The sequence below is a fragment of the Callospermophilus lateralis genome, chromosome 8 (assembly GCF_048772815.1).
Source record: "Callospermophilus lateralis isolate mCalLat2 chromosome 8, mCalLat2.hap1, whole genome shotgun sequence".
NCBI lineage: Eukaryota > Metazoa > Chordata > Mammalia > Rodentia > Sciuridae > Callospermophilus > Callospermophilus lateralis.
In genome coordinates, this window is record NC_135312.1 from 140,141,189 (window position 1) to 140,163,262 (window position 22,074).

At 38.5% G+C, this 22,074-nt stretch overlaps 1 protein-coding gene across 1 annotated transcript in view; it reads right to left on the reverse strand.

The window, feature by feature from the left end:
* LOC143406018 (uncharacterized) overlaps positions 1-21,801 on the reverse strand; it is a 33,278-nt gene extending 11,477 nt beyond the window's left edge. The window contains exon 1 of the mRNA XM_076864541.1: positions 21,709-21,801. Coding sequence (XP_076720656.1) covers positions 21,709-21,711 — 3 coding nt within the window. The 5' untranslated portion in view covers positions 21,712-21,801. The remainder of the gene's footprint in view (positions 1-21,708) is intronic.
* Positions 21,802-22,074: the final 273 nt, after the last annotated feature.

Below are 22,074 nucleotides of genomic sequence, written 5' to 3' on the forward strand. Positions count from 1 at the left end.
TATGAGGAGGCTCTGTGCTAGAGTCTATCAGCCTTGACCTCGATCTCAGGCACACACTTCCTAGAAATAAAGGATCTCTCTTGTTAGACACCACAATGTTTCACTGAGCCTAAAGCTGCCAACATAACAGTAACTTTTTACAATGGATTTTCTTGAGAGCTACACAAAGCTCATAACATTGCACATTGCAACTTATTATGTAACTGAGAGATAAGCTGCATAATGTTGCTAAGTCTGTAACCTGACTATGAACAATATGTACTAATGAAGCCAATGACCTAAAGTAATCTATTGATATAAATAAAGCTGGCATCTAAGGTGAGCAGTTTTTGCTTTTGCCTCTGCACTTCACTTCTGTATCCATTTGCCTTCCCTACAATCATATGAAACTGATTTAACACGACCATATCTACCTTTCAAATGCAAAATCAACCCTAATTTTAAGAAAACAAATGGCTTGCATTCAATCATACTATAGATATAATGGAAATAATAAGGATCTATAAGATATTTTGAGTAACAATAGCTGATCACACTTTATTTTCACCTGCTCATGGAACTCTCTTCAAAATAAATCATATTTATGGCCACAAATAAAGTCCTAACAAATAGAGAAAAGTAGAATCAATGCCTTGTATCTTATCAGATAATTATAGCCTAAAATCCACAGCAAGAAAAATTAAGCTAGTATTCAATCATATGGAGATTGAATCACACACTTTTGAGTGTATGTCATAAAAATCAGGAGATAAAAATCTTAGAATCAACCAACAGAAATACAATGTACCAGAACTTCTGGGATACTCTAAAGGCAGTTCTAAAAGGAAAATGCAGTTGTGTTCCTAAATAAAATACCAGAAAGATTCAAATCAAATAATTTACATGTCAATCTCCCAGTCTTATAACAACAACAACAACAAATTATCCCCCAAATGAGCACAAGAAAAGAATATGAATCAGAGATAAAATTAATGAAATAAAGAATAAAAGAATATAAAGGATTGATGAAAAAAAACTAGTCGGTTCTTTGAAACAATAAACAAAATGAATAAACCCTTAGACAAACAACTCAAAGAAAAGAGAAAACTCAAATTCATAAAATTAGAGATGAAAGAGCTCACATTATCAAATAAACCAATGCAATTTAGAGGATTATCAGGGAATTATTTTGAAAACTCATATTCTAATAATTGGAAAATCTAAAAGAAATGGTTAAATTTCTAGGTACCTATAACCTACCCAAAATGAACAAAGTGGATATTGAAAACCTAAAATAACAATAAAAAGCAATGTAACTGAAGCACTAATACCAAGCCTTCCAACACAAACACTTCTGGACAAGTGAATTCAATACTGAATTCCATCAGATAATCAGAAGAAATTAACACAATGCTTCTCAAGTTATTCCTTGATATAGAAAAATAAAAACCCTCCCAAATTTATTCTATGAAGCCAGTATCACCATGATATTAAAAACCAGCCAAAAGACCACCACCTACATGATCCAAAATTTGGGAGGCTGAGGCAGGAGGATCACAAGTTCAAGACCAGCCTCAGTAACTTAGCAAGACCTTCTCTCAAATAAAATTAAAAGAACTGGGATTCTACTTAGTGTTAGAATTGTCCTGGGTTCAATCCCCAGTACTATTTTTTTTTTTTTTTAAAGAGAGAGGAGAGAGAGAGAGAGAGAGAATTATTTTTTAATATTTATTTTTTAGTTTTCGGCGGACACAACATCTTTGTTTGTATGTGGTGCTGAGGATCGAACCCGGGCTGCACGCATGCCAGGTGAGCGCGCTACCGCTTGAGCCACATTCCCAGCCCCCCAGTATTATTAAAAAAAAAAAATCCAAATCCCGACAAGAATACTTCTCTGATGAAAGAAAATGACACACCAATATAATTGATGAACTTAGATAAAATTCCCTCAATATAGTAGCAATTCAAATGAAATTCAATAGCATGTTAAAAAGATCATACAACATGATAAAGTTGTTTTCATTACAGGAGTGCAACAAACACAATTCAAAAGAAATTCTATATATGACAAACCTAAAGCCAACATCCTATTTAATAGGGAAGAGCTGAATGCATTTTTTCTAAAATGAGGAACAATAGAAGGATGTTCTGCCACTATTCCTATACAATAAATACTCAATTTTTAGTTGAAGCATTTGGCAAGAGACAGAAATAAAAGGGTTACAAAGAGGAAAGGAAGGAGTCAAATTGTCTCTGTTTGCAGATGATATAATTCTAAACTTAGAAAATACTAAAAGTTCCACCAGGAGATTCCTAGTGATGATAAACAAATTCAGCAATGTTGCATAATAAATAAATCAAGATGTGAAAACCAATAGCTTTTGCCCACAATATGAATCTGTTGGGAAAAAAATGAAGAAACTTGTTTCATTTCAAATAACTAAAAAATTCTTAGTAAGCCAGCTACAGGGCTGTATGCCTGTAATCCCAACTTGGAGGATCAGCAGTTCAAAGCCAACCTCAGTAACCGTGAGGCACGAAGCAACTCAGTGAAACTCTATCTCTAAATAAAAAATATAAATAGGGCTAGGAATGTGGCTCAGTGGTTGAGTGTCCCTGAGTTCAATCCCTAGTACAAAAAAAAAAAAAAAAAAAAAAAAAAAAAAGTTTAGTAATAAGTCTAATAAGTCTAACCAAAGAAAGGAAAGATCTCTACAAGAAACATTACAAAAAAATTACTAAAAAACTTAAAGTCATCTACATATAAACTAAAGCCACATACATTAACTACATTAAATAAACTAAAGCCATCTGGAGATTAAATAAAGACATCATATTAACTAAATCCACCTACAGAATCAATACAATCTTCATCAAAGTACCCATATTATTCTATACCTAGAAAAAAACAATCCTAAAAATCACATGGAATAATAAAAGAACCAGAAAAGCAAGGAATTCTGTAAACTATAACCTGAAGGCTTCATTATACCTGACTTCAATTTATAATACAGAGCCATAATAACAAAAGCAGACACAGAGAAAAATGAAACAGAATAGGAGCTCACAGACATATGAACCTTGACTCATCTAATTAGTGATAAAGGTCCCCAAATATACATTGGTGAGAAGAAATCCTCTTTACCCAATTATACTGGGAAAATGGGATATCCATTTGTAAATGTCAACCCAAAAGGTATCAAAGGCCTGAGAATAATCCCAGGAACTTAAAAACTGCTAGAATAAAACCTAAGGGTAACACCACAACATTAGGAGTAGGCAGCCTTTTCCTCAAAAATACTCATATATCTCAACAAATAATATCAAGAACAAATAGCATGGGAGCAAAACAAAAATGCTTCTGCAAGGCAAAGGGGAAAAATGAACAGCATGAAGAGACAACATACTGGATGAGATTTTTTTTTGTCATTTACTACTGACAAATGATTAATATATAAATATATGGTGAATTTTTAAAATCTCAACATGAAAAAAAATTATTCATTCATCAACTTGGCAAATAAACAGAAACTTCTTAAAGAAGAAGTTCAAATGGCCAACAATTATGTAAAATATTTCAACATCTTTAGCCACCAGGGAAATGAGAATCAAACCCCTACTGTGACTTCATCTCTCTCTAGTCAGAATGGGCATCATCGTGAGAAATGGTAAGCATCTGGGGAAAGGCAACCCTGCAAAATGTTGTTGGGAAAATCATTATGTGTGAAGAGCGGTGACAGTGATTGGGATATCAGTGTCTGAGATTGGGGTCCCTAATGACTTCACGGCTGTAGCATGCTTGGTGCCTGGGAAAGTTTCTGTGCAAAGGTGCAGGATGCCTGGTTGCTATGGTAATGCTTTCCATGGAGGCTCTGTGCTTGAGTCTTATTATCAGCCTCAACTTGCTCTCAGGCACAGAGCTCCTGGGAATGAAGGAATTCTCTTCCTAAGACAACTGCAATGTTTCACCAGTTCTGCTGCACCTGAACCTGCCCACATAATAGTAACTTTAAACAATGGACTTTGTTGAGAGCTACACAATGCTCCTAACATTGCACATTGTAACTGTAGAATATAACTGAGGAATAAGTTGCATAATGTTGCTTATTCTGTAATTTTCATGAACACAAAGAATAATGCTTGAATCTGATTAATGAGAAATATATAATAAAGATTGCTGGTGTGATTCTTTAGACCTGCTTCTCCATCAGAGAGCTTCACTCCACCCAATCCCAGCTGCTTTATTTTCAAGACATGCATATGTGAGTCCTATTTCTTCCAATTTCCCATCACCCCTCATGGAACCTCCTAATTTGGCCACACTGGTAGTGGCAATTATGAATACTTCCCTAGAAAACTAAAAACAGAATTATCATATGATACAGCTAATGTATACCACTCCTCACCATCTAAAAGACTAAAAAACAGCACATTATAGATATATTCCTGTGGTTACAATAGCACAATTCACTATAACCAAGTCAAGGAATCTGTCCAGATGTACATTAATAAATAAAGGGATAAAGAAAATGTGGTATATACACACAATGAAGCTTTATTCAACCAGAAAGAGCAAAAATCAGCTGTTTGTAGAAAAATGTATGTAAATGGAGAGCAATATGTTAAGACAAATAAGCCATGACCAAGTAAATGTTGTACGTTTCCTCTCTTATATGAAAGCAACAGAGAAAAAAAGAAAGAAAAAAAGAATCTCATGAAAGTAAAAGATAAAATATTAAGATAAAGGAAAAGAATTGAGAGGGGGCATGGGGAGATCCTGTGGAGTGACACTGATCTAAAGGGGCATTCTGCACCTGGAGTGCTGACCTCTTCCAGGCTGGTGGCCCAGGAAGATAGAGCAACAGGAAATAAGAAGTTTAACTACTTTGAACCCTTTTGTAGACACTCTTTTGCTGATAGTCCTAAGGTCAATTATGGTGAAGATTTCTGGAGAAGCTTAAGATTTTCTGTGGAGAGGGGGTGCCACTACAAGGTGAAATACTTAGATTATGACTGCAAACAAATATTATAATTTTTACCAAAATTAGACTTTTTTTTTTAAAGAGAGAGGGAGAGAGGGAGATAGAGAACTTTAATATTTATTTTTTTAGTATTTGGCAGACACAACATCTTTGTTTGTATGTGGTGCTGAGGATCGAACCCAGGCTGCACGCATGCCAGGCAAGCGCGCTACCGCTTGAGCCACATCCCCAGCCCCCAAAATTAGACTTTTGATCATTAAATATTAGCTACTCTCACATTTGTTTCAATACTTTTTTTTTTGCATTTGATTTTCACCTTTACTTTTTACTTTTCAGTGGACAGATCCTAAATTTATTTATTATTTTTCCTACATTTGTGAATGGATTTGTGTCTCAATTTTTTTTTTTTTTTTGAGAGAGAGAGAGAATTTTTTTAATATTTATTTTTCAGTTCTTGGCAGACACAACATCCTTGTTTGTATGTGGTGCTGAGGATCAAACCCGGGCCGCACGCATGCCAGGCGAGCGCGCTACTGCTTGAGCCACATCCCCAGCCCTGTGTCTCAATTTTGACATTGCTCATTGTTAGAGTAATTTATATAATTTTATGTCGACTTTATAACCTATGCTTGTACTAAACTGATGTAGTTCTAATGTTTGTTAGTGTGTGAAAATTCCTTAGAAGCATTATATAAGATAATATCATCTGCATATGCTATTTTTTCTTTGAAGTATAATATACATGTTTAATATTCTCAGAATAATATTTAGTAGAAGTCAGAAAATCATACTTTTTTTTCCTTTTTCCCAAACTAAGTTGTGAAGCACTTAGATTTCTATTATGAAACATGATTACTGAAGGTAGCTCTCAGCTGCCCTTTAGTGGATTAAAAAAAGAGTTTTCCTCTGGTCCTAATTTGCCATAGATTTTACCATAAATTGGCATAAGATTTGCCAAAAGCTTTTCTATATTAAAATGATTTTTTGAACATTATTATAACATATTGCTGAGTTTGAGAGATGTCCCTCTTAGTCATGAGGTCTAATTTTCTTTTTTATGTTGTTACGTTCAGTTTACTAGCAGTTTTGAATATATTACTAAACATCCATAATGGCAGATAGCCTATAATTTTCTTTCTTGTGATGTGTTATCTGGTAAACCTGGCCTTATAAAAAGAATTGGTAAGGTCTGCTTGTTCTCTTTTTAGAAGTAATCATGAATTATTATTAGTGAGTCCTTATTAAAAGTTTGGTTGAAATCACCAGTGTCAGTGAAGGGACCTTTAAAAAATATTAATATGTGTGTTTAGTTTTTTACTGGTTGGTTGATTTTTGATCTAGGTTACTACTCTGTTGTCCAGGTTGAACTCAAATTCCTGCTTTAGCCTCACAAGTAGCTGGGCCTACTGGCACGGACTCCCATGACCAGTTTTTCAGGTTCTTATGAGAATATTTGTAATTAAGTTAAATTTTATTTTTGTCTTGATGGGCAGAATGTGCGACTTATGCAGTTGAGAGGGAGAAACAAAGATGTCAGTGTGCTTCTGCCTTTGTCAATGCTTTATTCACTTAATTCATTCAATACAATTTCACTCTAGGTTCTTAATCAAGAAAACGACAATCCTTAATGCTAGGCCCTGCAATAGACATAATCAATTAACAGCAAAAAATTCCAGATTGACTCTAAGCACTGCAAACACACTTAATCATGAGAGGCTCATGACAGACATTCCCTCTGCAGGCTGAGCTCAAGTGTCAGATCAAAAGTCTCCAGCCTTAGGCTTTAAGTACAGCAGATGCCCACTCACTCAGACCGTGGTGACCACGTCAGGAACCAAGGCAGGCTTCTCCTGGGGTGGAGCTGGCAGCCAGTTGAGAAGAGGGTCTAGGAAGAAGTTGCAGTACAGTTTGACAGTGGTGTGGGACGTGCAGAGGATCAGGCAAACAATGGAAGTGTTGGGACGTCAGTCCAGGTCCTCATCAGGCTCTCAGTGTGAAGGCGCCGTTTTCAGCTGCCAAATGTCTGTTCATTTGCTCTATTATTTTATCAAATTTTGGGGCTTTTGACTTCCCTTTTAATCCTCATCAGCTGCCACTGGGCCTCTAAGTGACATCATTCACCCCGGGGTTAAAACATCTGGTGGTCCCCACCTTGATCTGTTTGCTTTTCCCTCCTATTGGGTGCCTTTCCCTCTCCTTGGATGAGGGCAGCCTGCCAGAGACTTCACTCTGAGTTTATCAGTGTGGGAATGCCTTGTTTGTGCCTGAGGGCCAAAATGGAAGGCTCCGTTAGGCAGGCCTGTGAGACTGCAGGTTTCAAACTGAAGTTTTTAAAATGGAGTTGCTTAGGCTCAGGCCTAAGGCCATCCTCACAATTTTGTAGGTCTTTCATGTTATTTTTCTTCACATCTAAGTCTATTAGTGTATTCTATATACTCATGCTATCTAGTAATTTATCTATAAGCTGTTATTTTCCAGTTTCTAAATTTTCTTGGCAATTAAGATGGAATAATGAGAAAGAATAATGTGAGGAAATGAGGGTTCAGCATTTTGTGAACTAATGCCTTCTGTAGGATGGAGAATATATACTATTTAGCACTCATACTTCTGTGAGATAAATGAGACAGAGAAGCTAAATTATAAATTTGATTGGCATTTCTATAATGATTAATAATGCTTAGCACCTTCTACATACCTTTATACATTTGTTTAATTTTTAGGAAAATGTCTACTTAGGCATTTTACCATATTTTAATTATTAGTTTTCTTTTCTTGTTTTTATTTTTTGATGAGTTGTATGATTTTCTTATATTTTGGATATTAAACTTTCCCCAGATATGTGGTTAGCAAATATTTTCTTCAGTCCATGGTCTACTTTAAATTTCATTGATTAATTCTTTAGCTATATAGAAACATTGTTAGCTTCATATAGTCTCACTTGTTTATTTTTCATTTTCTTGTACATTCTTTGTCCTATTACAAACTATTACTAACACTAATGTCAAAGAATTTTTCCTATTTTCTTCTGGGAGATTTATGGTTTCAGGTTACATCACAATGAGCTATCACCACATGCTTGTTATGATGGCTGTTAGCAAAGTCATAGTAGATAACATGTACTGCAGAGTATGTGAAGAACAGCAGACTCCTGGATTCACTTGTCAGAAATATAAACTGGTACAGATATCATGGAAAACAATATGGGTGTTTTTCAAAAAATGGAAACAAGATATACCATATGACTCAGATATTTTGCTGAGCTTATGCATATCAGAGTTTTTCAGAAAAAACAAAACTAATAAAATATGCAATGTATAAGTGTACATAGAAGGGGATTATTAGATTGATTCACATCATTATGTAATAAAATTCCCCAAACTCCTTTCTGCAGGCTGGCAAAACTGGGGGACTGGTAACAGCTCAGTCCAAGCAATTGGAAGCCTCACACTCTAAGGAGGTCAATAAAGCACCTATAGTCCAAGATTAAGGGCTAGAAAGACACTTGAGGGATTCAAGCCCACAATCAAAAGTTAAAGAATCTGAAGTCAGATGCTCACAGGTGGAAGGATATGGGAAATAAGTCCAAACACATTTTTCCTAAGCTTTTGTCATTTAAAATCCCAGTATTCAGCCAGAGGGAAGAAACACAAAATGAACTCTACCTGACTGGCATCTGGCCCCAAATCCTAAAGGGTTACTTGAAACCAATACAGTAAGCCCCAGGAAATTTCCTATTCACATTCATGTATCACCCTAATGGTTCAGCAAGACCCCAATACAATGGACACCAGGAATTGCCCTCCAGTCCCACCCTAATGGGTCCACAGGACCCCAATACAATAAACCCCAGGTATTGCCCTCCTGTCCCAACCTAAACAAAGCCTATATAACCCAGATTCTTGCTTCAGTGAACCACCATTTTTTTTGTCCCCAAAATAAGCCACACCAGGGTTCCATCAATTGGAATAAAGAATGGCTTGCTGATCCGAGGTTTGCTTCCTGTCTCTAGACTTCATATTATGTGTGTCGTTTGTCCTAATGCAGGTAACACATCAGAAAAAAGGACCCTTTCAAGAAGCTTGGATCTCAAGCCAGTGACAGGTTCCCCTTCTGCATTTTTTAAAACATAAACCTGTTGGTTGGTAGTACACATTCATGAAGGTCTTTCCCACTGAAAGACCCAATCTTCTGAAAACACACCAACAGACACATTTACAGGTGTTCTATACCAATTTTCTAGACATACCTCAATCCACTCAAGTTGTAATTAATCATTAAAATAATTTAAAAAGATGAAATACGCCTTTAGAAATATATACTCTACCAAGTTCATTGCAACAATATCCAGAATAGCCATTTCATAAAAATGACCTAAATGTCCATGGAAGAATAAAAATATATATACACACACATAGATTTAGCTGTGTATATATACACACAAATTTTACATACATATATAATAATTTTTTTAGTTTTTAAAAATTATTTGGAGACAGGGTTTTTAAGATGTAGAGGGTCTCACTAGGATGCTGAGGTTGGCATCAAACTTATGGTCCTCTTTTCTCAACCTCCCAAATCCCTGGGATTACAAAAGGCATGTATCACCACACTTGGCTTATCATTCGGCTTTTAAAAGAAGGATGTTCTTGATGGGAGTGGTGGCAAAAGTTGAAGGGAACCCTCAGTAATTTAGGAAGTTTTGCTAGTTAGATTTCATCCTTAACCAATGTAATATAAAAGGCATGTATAATCTCTGCCTCTGAAGGCTGTAATCCCCATGGCTTAAGAGGCAGAGGCAGGAGGATTGCAAATTCAAAGCAACCTGCCTCAAATAAATAAATAAATAAATAAATAAATAAATAAATAAATAAATAAAAAGGGCTGGTGATGTGAATTAGTGTTTAAGCACTCTGGGTTCAATCCCTGTTTTTTTTTTTTTTTTTAAGGAAAAGAATGCAATCCCTGCCAGGAGGGGCCAGGAGGGGTGACACACACATGTAATCACAGCTACTTTGAAGGCTGAGACCAGAGGATCACAACTTTAAATCCAGCCTCAGTAATTTAGAAAGACCCTATTCCAAAATAAAATAAAAAGGAATGGTGATATATATTGCAATGCGCAAAAGTGCGACTTATGCATTCGAGGGGAGAAATAAAGAATGTCCACATGCACCAGCCTGTGCAGGTCCGAGGTGCACAACAGACCTGGTCCACCCCTCCCTCTGCGGGGCAGATACCCACCAGAGCCTAGCCTCTGGTGCAGGACCACCCCTTCCAACCAATAGACTACTGAGGGAGCTGAGATCCAGCCCAGACCACCCACACCATCTCTCGCAGGACCCATGCTCTCAGTAGGCCCAGTTCATTCCTCCCCCAGTGGGGCAGACACCTGCCAGACCCTGACCTCTGGCCCCTTCCTACCAACAGACTACCATAGGAGGTCAAGCCTGGTGGGAGTTCAAGCCCAGCAGCCCAGATCCACCCCACCAGCCGATGCGGGTCCCAGGTAGACAGCAGGCTTGGTCTACCCCTCCCCTGGCAGGGCAGACACCCACCAGAGCCTCGCCTCTGGCGCAGGACTATCCCTTCTGACCAGCAGACACTGAGGGAGGTCAAGCCCAGCAGCCCAGACCCACCCACACCAACTTGCACAGGACCCAGATCCAGGATGCAATAGCATTCACTGGAACACCAGTAGGGTCTGAAGTCCAACATCAAGGTGAGATACAGACAATCTGCTCAGGTACTACAAGAATATAGGAAAGAAACTGTAATATCTCAGATCCACACTGCAAGAAAGGAAGACACATAGACCACATGAAAAAACAAGGGAGGAAAGTGCCCCAAACAAACCAGGACACTATAATAATAGAACCCACAGAGAGTGAAGTTGATGAAATGTCAGAGAAGGAGTTCAGAAGGTTCATAGTTAAAATGATTTGTGAATTAAAGAATGACCTAAATGAGCAAATACAGGCAAAAATTGATCACTCCAACAATGAGAAAAGAGAGCAAATACAGGTAGCAAAAGATTACTTCAAGAGAGAGACAGAGACTCTGGGAAAAAAAAAAGTCAGAAATCCTTGAAATGAAGAACACAATAAATCAAATAAAAAACTCAATAGAAAGCATAACCAACAGACTAGATCACTTGGAAGAAAGAACATCAGATAATGAAGACAAAGTATACAACCTAGAAAATAAAGTTGATCACACAGTGAAGATAGTTAGAAATCATAAACAGACTATCCCAGAATTATGGGACAGCATCAAAAGACCAAATCTAAGAGTTATTGGGATAGAGGAAGGCACAGAGTTTAAAACCAAAGGAATGCTTCAATGAGGTAATATCAGAAAATTTCCCAAGCATGAAGAATGAATTGAAAAACCAAATACAAGAGGCTTACAGGACACCAAATGTACAAAATTACAACAGATTTACACCAAGACATATTATATGAAAATGCCCAGCACACAGAATAGGATACAATCTTAAAAGCTTCAAGAGAGAGGAATCAGATTACATATAGGGGGAGACCAATTTGTATCTCAGCAGATTTTTCAACCCAGACCCTCTAATGAGATCAGTCTCTTGGAGGCAGCATATTGTTGTCCCCCCCCCCCGCGCCATCCACTAGTCTATGTCTTTTGATTGGTGAGTTCAGGCCATTAATGTTCAGGGTGAGACATGATTTGTATTCCCAGCCATTTTTGTTTATTTTTGGGCATTTAACATGACTTGGTTTCTTCTCTGATTAGATCCACCCACACCAACTTGTGCAACATCGTGAAAGGTTGGGAAAAATCATACCACTCACATGGGCTGCAAAAGCAAGCAGGGGTCTCCATATTCGTATCAAATAAAGTAGACTTCAAGCCAAAGTTAATCAAAAGGGATAAAGATGGACATTGCATACTTCTCAAGGGAACCATACACCAACAAGACATAACAATCATAAATATATATATGCCCCAAACAATGGTGCAGCTATCATCAAACAAACTCTTCTCAAGTTCAAGAGTCAAATTGACCATAACACAATAACCTTGGGTGACTTTAACACACCTCTCTCACCACTGGACAGACCTTCCAAACAATACTTGAATAAAGAAATTATAGAGATCAATAACCCAATTAATAACTTAGACTTAACTGACATATATAGAGTATATCAACCAGCATCAAGTGGATACACTTTCTTCTCAACAGCACATGGATCCTTCTCAAAAATAGACCATATATTATGCCACAGGGCAACTCTTAGAAAATACAAAGGAGTAGACCTAGTACCGTGCATTTTTTCTGATCATAATGGAATGAAATTGGAAATCAATGACAAAATAAAGATGAAAAACTTCTGCATCACATGGAGACTAAACAATATGCTACTGAATGAATAATGGGTTACAGAAGTCATCAAGGAGGAGATTAAAAAATTCTTAGAAGTAAATGAGAACACAGACACAACATATCAAAATCTCTGGGACACTATGAAAGCAGTATTAAGAGGAAAATTCATTGCATGGAGTTCATTCCTTAAAAGAAGAAAAAGCCAACAAATAAATGACCTCACACAACATCTCAAAGCCCTAGAAAAAGAACAAATCAGCAGCAAAAGCAGTAGAAGGCAAGAAATAATTAAAAATCAGAGCTGAAATCAATGAAATTGAAACAAAAGAAACAACTGAAAAAATTGACAAAACTAAAAGTTGGTTCTTTGAAAAAACAAATAAAATTGACAGACCCTTAGCCATGCTAAGAGAAGGAGAGAGAGAACTCAAATTACCAGCATATGTGATGAAAAGGGCAATATCACAACAGACACTACAGAAATACGGAAGATGATTAAAAATTATTTTGAAACCTTATACTCTAATAGAAAATAGGTAATGTGAAACAAAATCACATTATATACATACAATTAAATAGTGTTGATGAACACATGGAATAAATGCATTCTCATAAAGACAGAGTTTAAGCTGTTATTATCCATTTGTAGAAACTACTTTGTTATCCAACATATATTATACACCCACACCAGGAATACAGATTGAACTTACAGCACCTGTACATATGAGGATATAACCATATTCCTCCAGAGTTGAAACCCAGGAGCATGGTTAAAGAGGATGTACAGTTAGGAATAAATAAACAATAAACTGTGAGAAATAATAGTTTCTAGAAGCCAGACATATTTTAGTTATGTTATATCCAACTGACAAATATTATAAAACACTATGTATGTTTTATATAGATGTCACATGAATGTTGCATTTCATATGGAAGCATATTTAAAAAGGAAATGTGCAGAACTTGAGAAAATAAAAACACAGAAAAGCAAATAAAAGAATCAATTACACACCTTATGTATAGATGGTAAAACTCATCAATATAAAGATGACCATTTTGCCCAAGTTAATCTATAATAATACCCCATCAAAATTTCACCATTTTACTTTTAATTAAAGAAGGGACCAAAACAAAAACTTCTAAAATTCTCCTGGAAGGTTAATTATATATGAAATTAGCTAAGAAGTCTCTGAAATGTTAGAGCAAAAATACAAGTTATCATTACCTGACACTAATGTGTGGTATAAAATTATAATATTACAGTAATTTAAAGCTAATAAATATCAATACAGAGAATTCCATAGGTAAATCCATATGTATGTAAATATCACTTTTATTGTTAAGGGCAATAAAAGAGCCTACATAAATCTAAGCACATCAAGGAAAGTATTTAATGTGAATAAATAATGCAATCCAATCTAAAGGTAGGTATTAGAACTATAGGCCCAGATCACTGGTAAGGCTTGTGTGCAGAATGTGACCCTGGAAATATACCCCAGCACTCCTCAGAAAGCAGATAGTAAGACAGAGAATTTTAAAAATACACCAGAATATGAGCCTCCTGACTCTCCCTCCATTCATGGATACACCAAATAAATTATCCACTCACTTTTGAGTCCCTCTTAAAGTTATAGGCACATACATTAGATAATTGAAAAAAATATTTACCATCAGATGAGTAGAAAAAGTTGGAGTATACTTGGGCACTAGCTTGCCTTGGGCAATGTGCCATTTAACTAGGACAGAATCCCCAAATCTCAGGGGAGGAGTTAAATCTCCAGGGTCCCAGTTTATCCCTAAAAGGGATTTGCCAGCATACTCTGCAAACTCTGTTGACAACAGCTGAGCTTTTATCTAGCCAGCACCAAAGGGTTCACAGGGGAGATTCAGTCCACCACTGGCAGCCCAGGTGGTAGTTCAGCACTTCCTGAGCCCTTCTCCTTGCTCACCTCACTAAAAGCCTAACAATTCTTTCTGTAAAGAATTTGTCACAACTTCATCTTTTTTCCATTCAATGTATTATACCCTAAACCTTCAAGATTTGGGAGCAATGGCAACTGTGTGTGCATGTCTGCCTAGATCACAAAGGAGTGGATTCACACTGGTGTACAAGCATTTCCATAGGCTATACAATCCCTACCAGGACTGGGGGGGTGGGGGAAGAGAGATTAAAAGTACTGATCCCCATTTCTTTCTTTTTTTTTTTTTTTTTAAAGAGAGAGTGGAGAGAGAGAGAGACAGAGAGAATTTTAATATTTATTTTTTAGTTTTCAGCGGACACAACATCTTTGTTTGTATGTGGTGCTGAGGATCGAACCCAGGCCGCACGCATGCCAGGCAAGCGCGCTACCGCTTGAGCCACATCCCCAGCGCCCCCATTTATTTCTATAATAGGTTTACATCACCTTTTTTTCAGTGAGTATACGACAGCCTGGATTCTAACAAAATTGCATCAGGAATTTATTCCAGCCATCAACTATAAAACCTTCTGCAGCCTGAGCACAGCTGTAGAAAATGGCTAATATGAAAAGCTGAAGAATAACTAGTACTCCAATTACATGAACTTGGAAGAAAGCAACACTTGTAAGGCAAGGATCACTGGTAAGGCTTGTATGCTAGAATATGAATTTAGTAGAGCCATTTTTTTCTTTCTAAAAAGCATTGGAAGTTGAAAGTTCTATAATATCTAATACAATAATAATAATTCTGGGTGCATTTCCACAGTAGTTGAAATCAGCATGTTAAATAAATGGTTGCATTCTCATCTTCATTGGAGCAGTATTCACAGTAGTCAAGAGAAGGGAACAATTAAAGTGCCTTTTGGATGCAGGGTACACTGGGAGATTTCTCCCAGTTTTAGAGCACTCAGCTACTTCCCAGGGAAACTATATTCCCTAATTTTAGACTGCCCTCTAACAAGATGAGACCCAAGAACTCATATTTCTAGACTCTCAGGAGACATTAGATGTGTTAGCTGTGGGATCTTCATATCAGACAGTTCTGAAACACAGTACCAGGAAAATACCAGGAGGGGAAATCAGAACCCTCTGACATAAATTCCACAAAGGGGACACTCAGCACAAAGACTGACAGGCTGTCTGGCCTTGAGAGACAAAGGGAGAATACAAACATATATTATTGCAAAGGTCAAGTGATTCTTCTCTACTTTTCTATCATGTGAAACGCTCATAAACAACAACAACAAAAACCTTTGCTTTGATTCTTTCTATAGTACTGGGGATTTGACACAGGGACATGTTAAATATGAGCTACATACACAACCTTTGTTTTAAAATTTCAAGACAAATCTTTCTAAATTGCCCATGGTCTCCCTAAATTCCTGATGTTGACCTTAAAATTGCAATCTTCCTGCCTTAGCCACCTGAGTCTCTGGAATTATAGGCATGTGATATTACACCCAGCCAGTGGGGGAAAAAAATCCTTTAAATAATTTCACCCAATTCTTGGTAAAACAATTAAAAAATACTGTGCTCATTTGAAATGTAATATGGGAAAAATGACTGACAATACTGAGGAGAGGGGAAGTTATCATTGGGAATGTGGAGAGGGAGCTGGAATTTTAAGATTTTATTGACATACACATATAAAGGTTTAGGCTGGGAGACCCGGTTCTGGATTGACATTTTGTTTCCATACACTGAGATCACTCAGGAGGACACAGGCAGAGTGGAACTCTCCTGTAATCCCAGCAACTCAGGAGACTGGGACACAAATTCAAGGCCACACTCAGCAACTGACTCAAAATAAAAAAAGAAAAAGAAAAAAGTACCAGGGATGTAGCTCAATGATAAAGGACCCATGGGTTTAATCCACAATAACACTATCCTCCCAGAAAAAAAAAAAAAAAAAGCAAGCTCATCAGGAAAGAAAACCCGAGCTCACCACAGAAAACACTCCCCTCGTGCAGGAAAACAATACACGGAGTTGAGATTTGGATGATCATTCCACTCCACAATCCCCCACAATCCAGGAAGGTGCTGGAATCCTGGTACATATGTGCTCAGATAGGACTTCAGGTAGGGGCAGGGATAGGACAGGACTTCCAGAGTCCACTGCTGATACAAGCCATTTGACTGACCAGTGGGGATTCAGGGCTGAACTTCCCAGAGGAGGACCCAGGCCTGCAGACACTAGAGACTACCACAGGATTCCAGGCTACAGCTGCCAGATCCCACCATAATTGGGGCAGCCAATTTCAAACAGCCTCACCCCCTGCCTCAGGATGCCACTGCACATTTTCCATTTGCTAGATTTTGAGGGGCCCAGTGTCCTCCATATAGATCTTCCAGCACCTGCAAATCAGAGGAAACCAGGTCCCCTCGACATAAAAGAGGAAGCTTAGAGATGGATACCAGCACTGGTGGCTCCAGAGAGAAAAGCCACGCCAGATGGTCAGAACCCGCTCCTCTTTACTGGCTGTGTGCTGGATTGGACAATGCTTACCTAAGGGGTCCTGAGTGGACAGGGCTTACCTCTTCACATGCTCAGACTGAGCCTAGTGAGTCTTCTGAGTGACAGGAGGTGACATTAAATGCAGAAATGAATGAGGTCACGATGGCAGGTCCTTGCCTGTAGCTTTTTTCTTTTGAGGTGCTGGGAATTGAAATCCATATCCTCAGGCTGCAGCTAACTGAAGGTAAGGTTTCCTTAGAGATGGGGGATCTAGCCCAGCCAGGAGGACACTTGTATTTAACCTTGCATATAAGGCCTTTCAATTTCTGGATTATATAAGTCTTATATTATTCATGGATGGAAATAACAAAGTGAAAATCCTGCAAAATTTCATTAACTTCCCTGCTCTCTTCTCTTGTTAGGAAAGAGATTGACCTGGGAAGAATCACCCTAAGGCAACAATAATCAATACTAATATGTGGTGCAAGGGTAATTAAAAAAATTTCTAGTGTTCACATAAAACAATAAACAGTAGAAATTGAGTTTAATAACATTATCCAACATACCCATTATGTAAATATTACCAATTTGTGACCATAATTACTAATGAAGTATTTTGCAAAATTTTGCAATTTGGCCTTAGACCTAATGGCCAGTCCATTACAATTTTTCCTTCCTATGACGAGAGCCCCTCAATAAGCAAGGGGTTTGGAATCAAGATGAATTTTGTTGCGGGGCTGGGATTGTGGCTCAGCGGTAGAGCGCTCTCCTAGCATGGGTGGGACCCGGGTTCAATCCTTAGCATCACATTAAAAAAAATAAATGAATAAAGGCATTGTGTTGTGACCATCTACACCTGAAAAATGAATATTAAGAAAAAAGATGAATTTTGTTGCCATGCATGTGGCACACACCTGTGATCCCAGCAGCTTGGGAGGCTGAGGTAGGATTGCAAGTTCAAAACTGAGCAACTTAGCAAGACCCTGTTAACTAAATAAAATATTAAAATGTGCTAGGGATGTGCCTCAGTAGTTAAGTGCCCCTGGTTTCAATCCCAGTACAAAAACAAACAAACAAACAAATTGCATCTAATTTGAAACCCAAATACCTCCACTACACATGACTCATCCAACTTTTCTTATTAATTTAGGAGTTGTTAGTGATATTTGTTCAAAAAAGCAGGATTTCTATGTACGAGTGTGTACATACTACTATGTAATATATACACTTATACATTGTACACTATATTTACATATACATATATATTGCTTGCTGTCTGATATATGGAATGGAATGGATCATGGCCAGCATTTGGTGGGAAAATGTCTACTTCTGGAAACTTTCTGGGTAAACCCCCTGCTCTCACACAGGGCAATATCTCTCTTTTGAACCTGAGAAGAAATATTGGTAAAGAACTGTATTCCTCACCTAAAAAAAATGCACTCAGTAGACTTACCTGCACCTATGTGTGTGTGTGTGTGTATTAAATATGTATATATTATATATAATATGCACATATGTAATATCTACATATAATATATAAACAAAACCTTTTCATGTACCTGATTGGTTATGGGGCTCCCTTTCCAGGACCCAGGAAAGTCCTGGTTCAATTTATAACAAGGACAGACACCAGCCAGAAGTATTCTCAACCCTCGTCTACAATCAGCAAATAATAAAGGTTTCTATGTCATTTTCTAAACATAGCTAAACAGTAATAGAGGCATAAAGCAGAAAAATATTTTGTCAGGAACACAAAGTAAAAAGACAAGGAGAAACACAATGAATTTTTGCCACCTTGAACACAAGAGAATTGGAATCTGGAATTCAGACAAAGAAGATTCAATCTTTTATATTAGGGAATGTGGATGACATGGTTGTCTACAGTGAAAAGATTATTATAACCTTTTGAAAGAAAATTCATGTGAGTGGCAGAAAATGGTTAAACAATTAGTATCTGCACAGTGGTTTGTTAGATGTGGGCCACAGCACATACATGTATTAGTAGCTCCATGAAGAGCATTATTCATCTGTGTCCCCTAAAATTATTCCCATTGTAAAGATGAGAAAACACAGGTTTCTGGACATTAAATGGAAACTCGGTAGCACACAGAGAACTACCCAGAGACAGAACTGTATGAAATCCCTTCAAAGTTCCTCAAAGGCTGGTTTGCTCCTGATATAGGGGATGTCAGTCTGGAGAAATATTTTCTCTCCATTTTGAAGAGAGTGCCTAGAAAAGACATCCCAGGAGCAACACAAATGTTTTTCCTTCTTTAAGGTTTAGGAACTCTTCACCAGCACAACTATCAACCCAGATTCCTTATGAGGGTAAATGCTTAGAGCTTTCAGGGTGCATAAAAGCACACCACAGGACCAGAGTCTGTCTCAGAAAAGAAATACGTCTAAAAGGCTTATAACAAATTGAAAAAAAAATGATGTAACTATTTCAAAAAATAAATATGTCCTTTTGTAGTTATCTCTAAGCACATCATTCAGTAAACAATAAATTATGGATGAATATTTCTAGGATTTGCCAAATCTTATCACATATGATTTTGTAGTAAATTCCAAAATCCAGATAATAAAATGCATGATTCACTGTCAAAAACATTCAAGAAGAAAAACCTTCAAGGAAGAGGAGTGGATGTTTTAGTAAATGTGTCATTCAACAATTTATTTACTTACTAAATAATTTTGAGGAAATATATTCATTTTTCTGCAGCCATAGGGAAGGGAGATTTTCCTTATTTATTTTTCCTGTTAGAATTTCCAAATATAAGGGCTGGGTATAGCTCAGTTGGTCGAGTACTTGCCTTCATGCACAAAGCCCTGGGTTCAACCCTCAGCACCACAAAAAAATAAAAATGAAAGAAAGAAAAAGAATAGAATTTCTAAAGATAAGGTCCAGAATTTCATTTGAAATAACCTGTAAATATAAAGCAGACAAGAAACATACAATATATAGTCAGGGGAAGAAAAAAGGTGATTTTTTTAAATAATTAAAAGTAAAATTATTGGTTTTTTCTTGAAATCAAACTCTATCTGCCTTGTTGGATTTATTTTCTTATTTTTGAAGTCAGAAACCACAAAAGAAATACAGGGAAGAGCCTTGAACTGCCAATTCATACAGAAGATAATCTAAGTATTCAATAAAATCATAAAAAATTCAACATCTTTAAAAATTAGAGAAATATAAAATAAAATCCCATCACAGACAAAATTAAATATTGATGAAGATATAAAACAAATGAATACTCATAAACTCAAGTGCAATTTAAGTAATTATTACCTGCTTGTGGAGACTGTATGTTATTGAATATATACTCCCCATCATAGACTGACTGAAATCACAGCATATGTGACTACATCAGAGGCTCAATTACACATCCATGTGTACATGATAAAACTCATCATTATAAAGATGACGATTTTTCCCAAATTAACCTACAAAATATATCCCCCACCAAAATTGCTATTACATATATGAATATATCACAGTAAATCGTAGCTTTATGTGTATCTATAAAGCAGTAATTTTAAAAACTATAAATAAATGGAAGAGAGGGAAGGGAGGAGGGAAAGGGGAATCACTGGGTAATGGAGTGGAGCAAGTAATATTCCATACTTGTATGAGTATGTCAAATCGAACCCAATATTATGTACAGCTATAATGCCATAACAAAAAAATTCAACATTCTTTACTTTTAATGAAATAAGTAACCAAGGCATGAAGTTCTAAAATTCATCCACAAAGTTACATATAACTTTAGCCAAGAAACTTTTTAATTATAAGAGCAAAATAAGTACTTATCATCACCTGACATCCATGTAGGTTATAAAACTACACTATATCGCCATGATATCAAGGAATCACAATTCAGCAAGATCGATATATGAATCCACAGGTATGTAAAAAATATAGACTTAACTGCAATAGAAAAGTCTAGATAAATCAAAGCCTAACAAAGCCAACCTAGCAACTTAGCTAGACGTGTCTCAGTGAACCAATTCGGAAACAGTACAGGGTTTACCTAGCTCAGGAGTATAAGGCCCGCAGCTCAACTTCCAGAAACTAAAGGAAAAGAACCCGAGCTAGCTCGGAAGAAGTGCGGTCCCCATAGACGGCAGCTTCGCTCCTGCGGGAAAAGAACCTGCGGGGATGTGACACCTGTCACCAGCGCTCGTCAAGCGTCGCACACCTGACGCAGGGGCTGGGGACGCGCTGCGAGGACATCTCCCCACCTAGATGGCCGGTAGGACGGGGGCATCCTGCCCCAGTGAGGGCTCACGCCTGCAGGCTCCAGAGACTGCCGGAGTCCCGTCTGCGAGCTCCCGTTCTGCCCCAGCCGGTGCCCGGCTTCCCAGCCTCCCTCTCCAGCCTCCCTGCCCAGGCTCCAGAGACTGCCGGAGTCCCGTCTGCGAGCTCCCGTTCTGCCCCAGCCGGTGCCCGGCTTCCCAGCCTCCCTCCCCAGCCTCCCTGCCCAGGCTCCAGAGACTGCCGGAGTCCCGTCTGCGAGCTCCCGTTCTGCCCCAGCCGGTGCCCGGCTTCCCAGCCTCCCTCCCCAGCCTCCCTGCCCAGGCTCCAGAGACTGCCGGAGTCCCGTCTGCGAGCTCCCGTTCTGCCCCAGCCGGTGCCCGGCTTCCCAGCCTCCCTCTCCAGCCTCCCTGCCCAGGCTCCAGAGACTGCCGGAGTCCCGTCTGCGAGCTCCCGTTCTGCCCCAGCCGGTGCCCGGCTTCCCAGCCTCCCTCCCCAGCCTCCCTGCCCAGGCTCCAGAGACTGCCGGAGTCCCGTCTGCGAGCTCCCGTTCTGCCCCAGCCGGTGCCCGGCTTCCCAGCCTCCCTCCCCAGCCTCCCTGCCCAGGCTCCAGAGACTGCCGGAGTCCCGTCTGCGAGCTCCCGTTCTGCCTCAGCCGGTGCCCGAGTTCCCAGCCTCCCTCCCCAGCCTCCCTGCCCAGGCTCCAGGTGCCACTGCACACTCACCATTTCCTGGTGCTCAGGAGCCAGGCTTGCTCCCTAAGGATCTTCAGAACCTGCACAGCAGAGCAACCCAGACTCCGAAGCTTGAGAGTGAAACTTGGAGACAAATGGCAGAAATGGCGGACTCGGGTGGGGGGGGGGCGGGGGAAAGGACCCGATTGCGGAAGCCCGCCCCCTCCTCGCTGGCTGCACACCGGATTGGACAGTTCTCACTAAGTGCTCCTGAACGGACAGGGCTTCAGACTGTGCCCCTGAGTTTGAGCCCAGTAACCTTCTTTTTGAAGGAAATAATACCCAGTCCAGTCATGCATAAGGCCAGAATGACAGATTCTTGGTTGCAGGTTCTTTTTTTCTTTTTCTTTGAGGTCT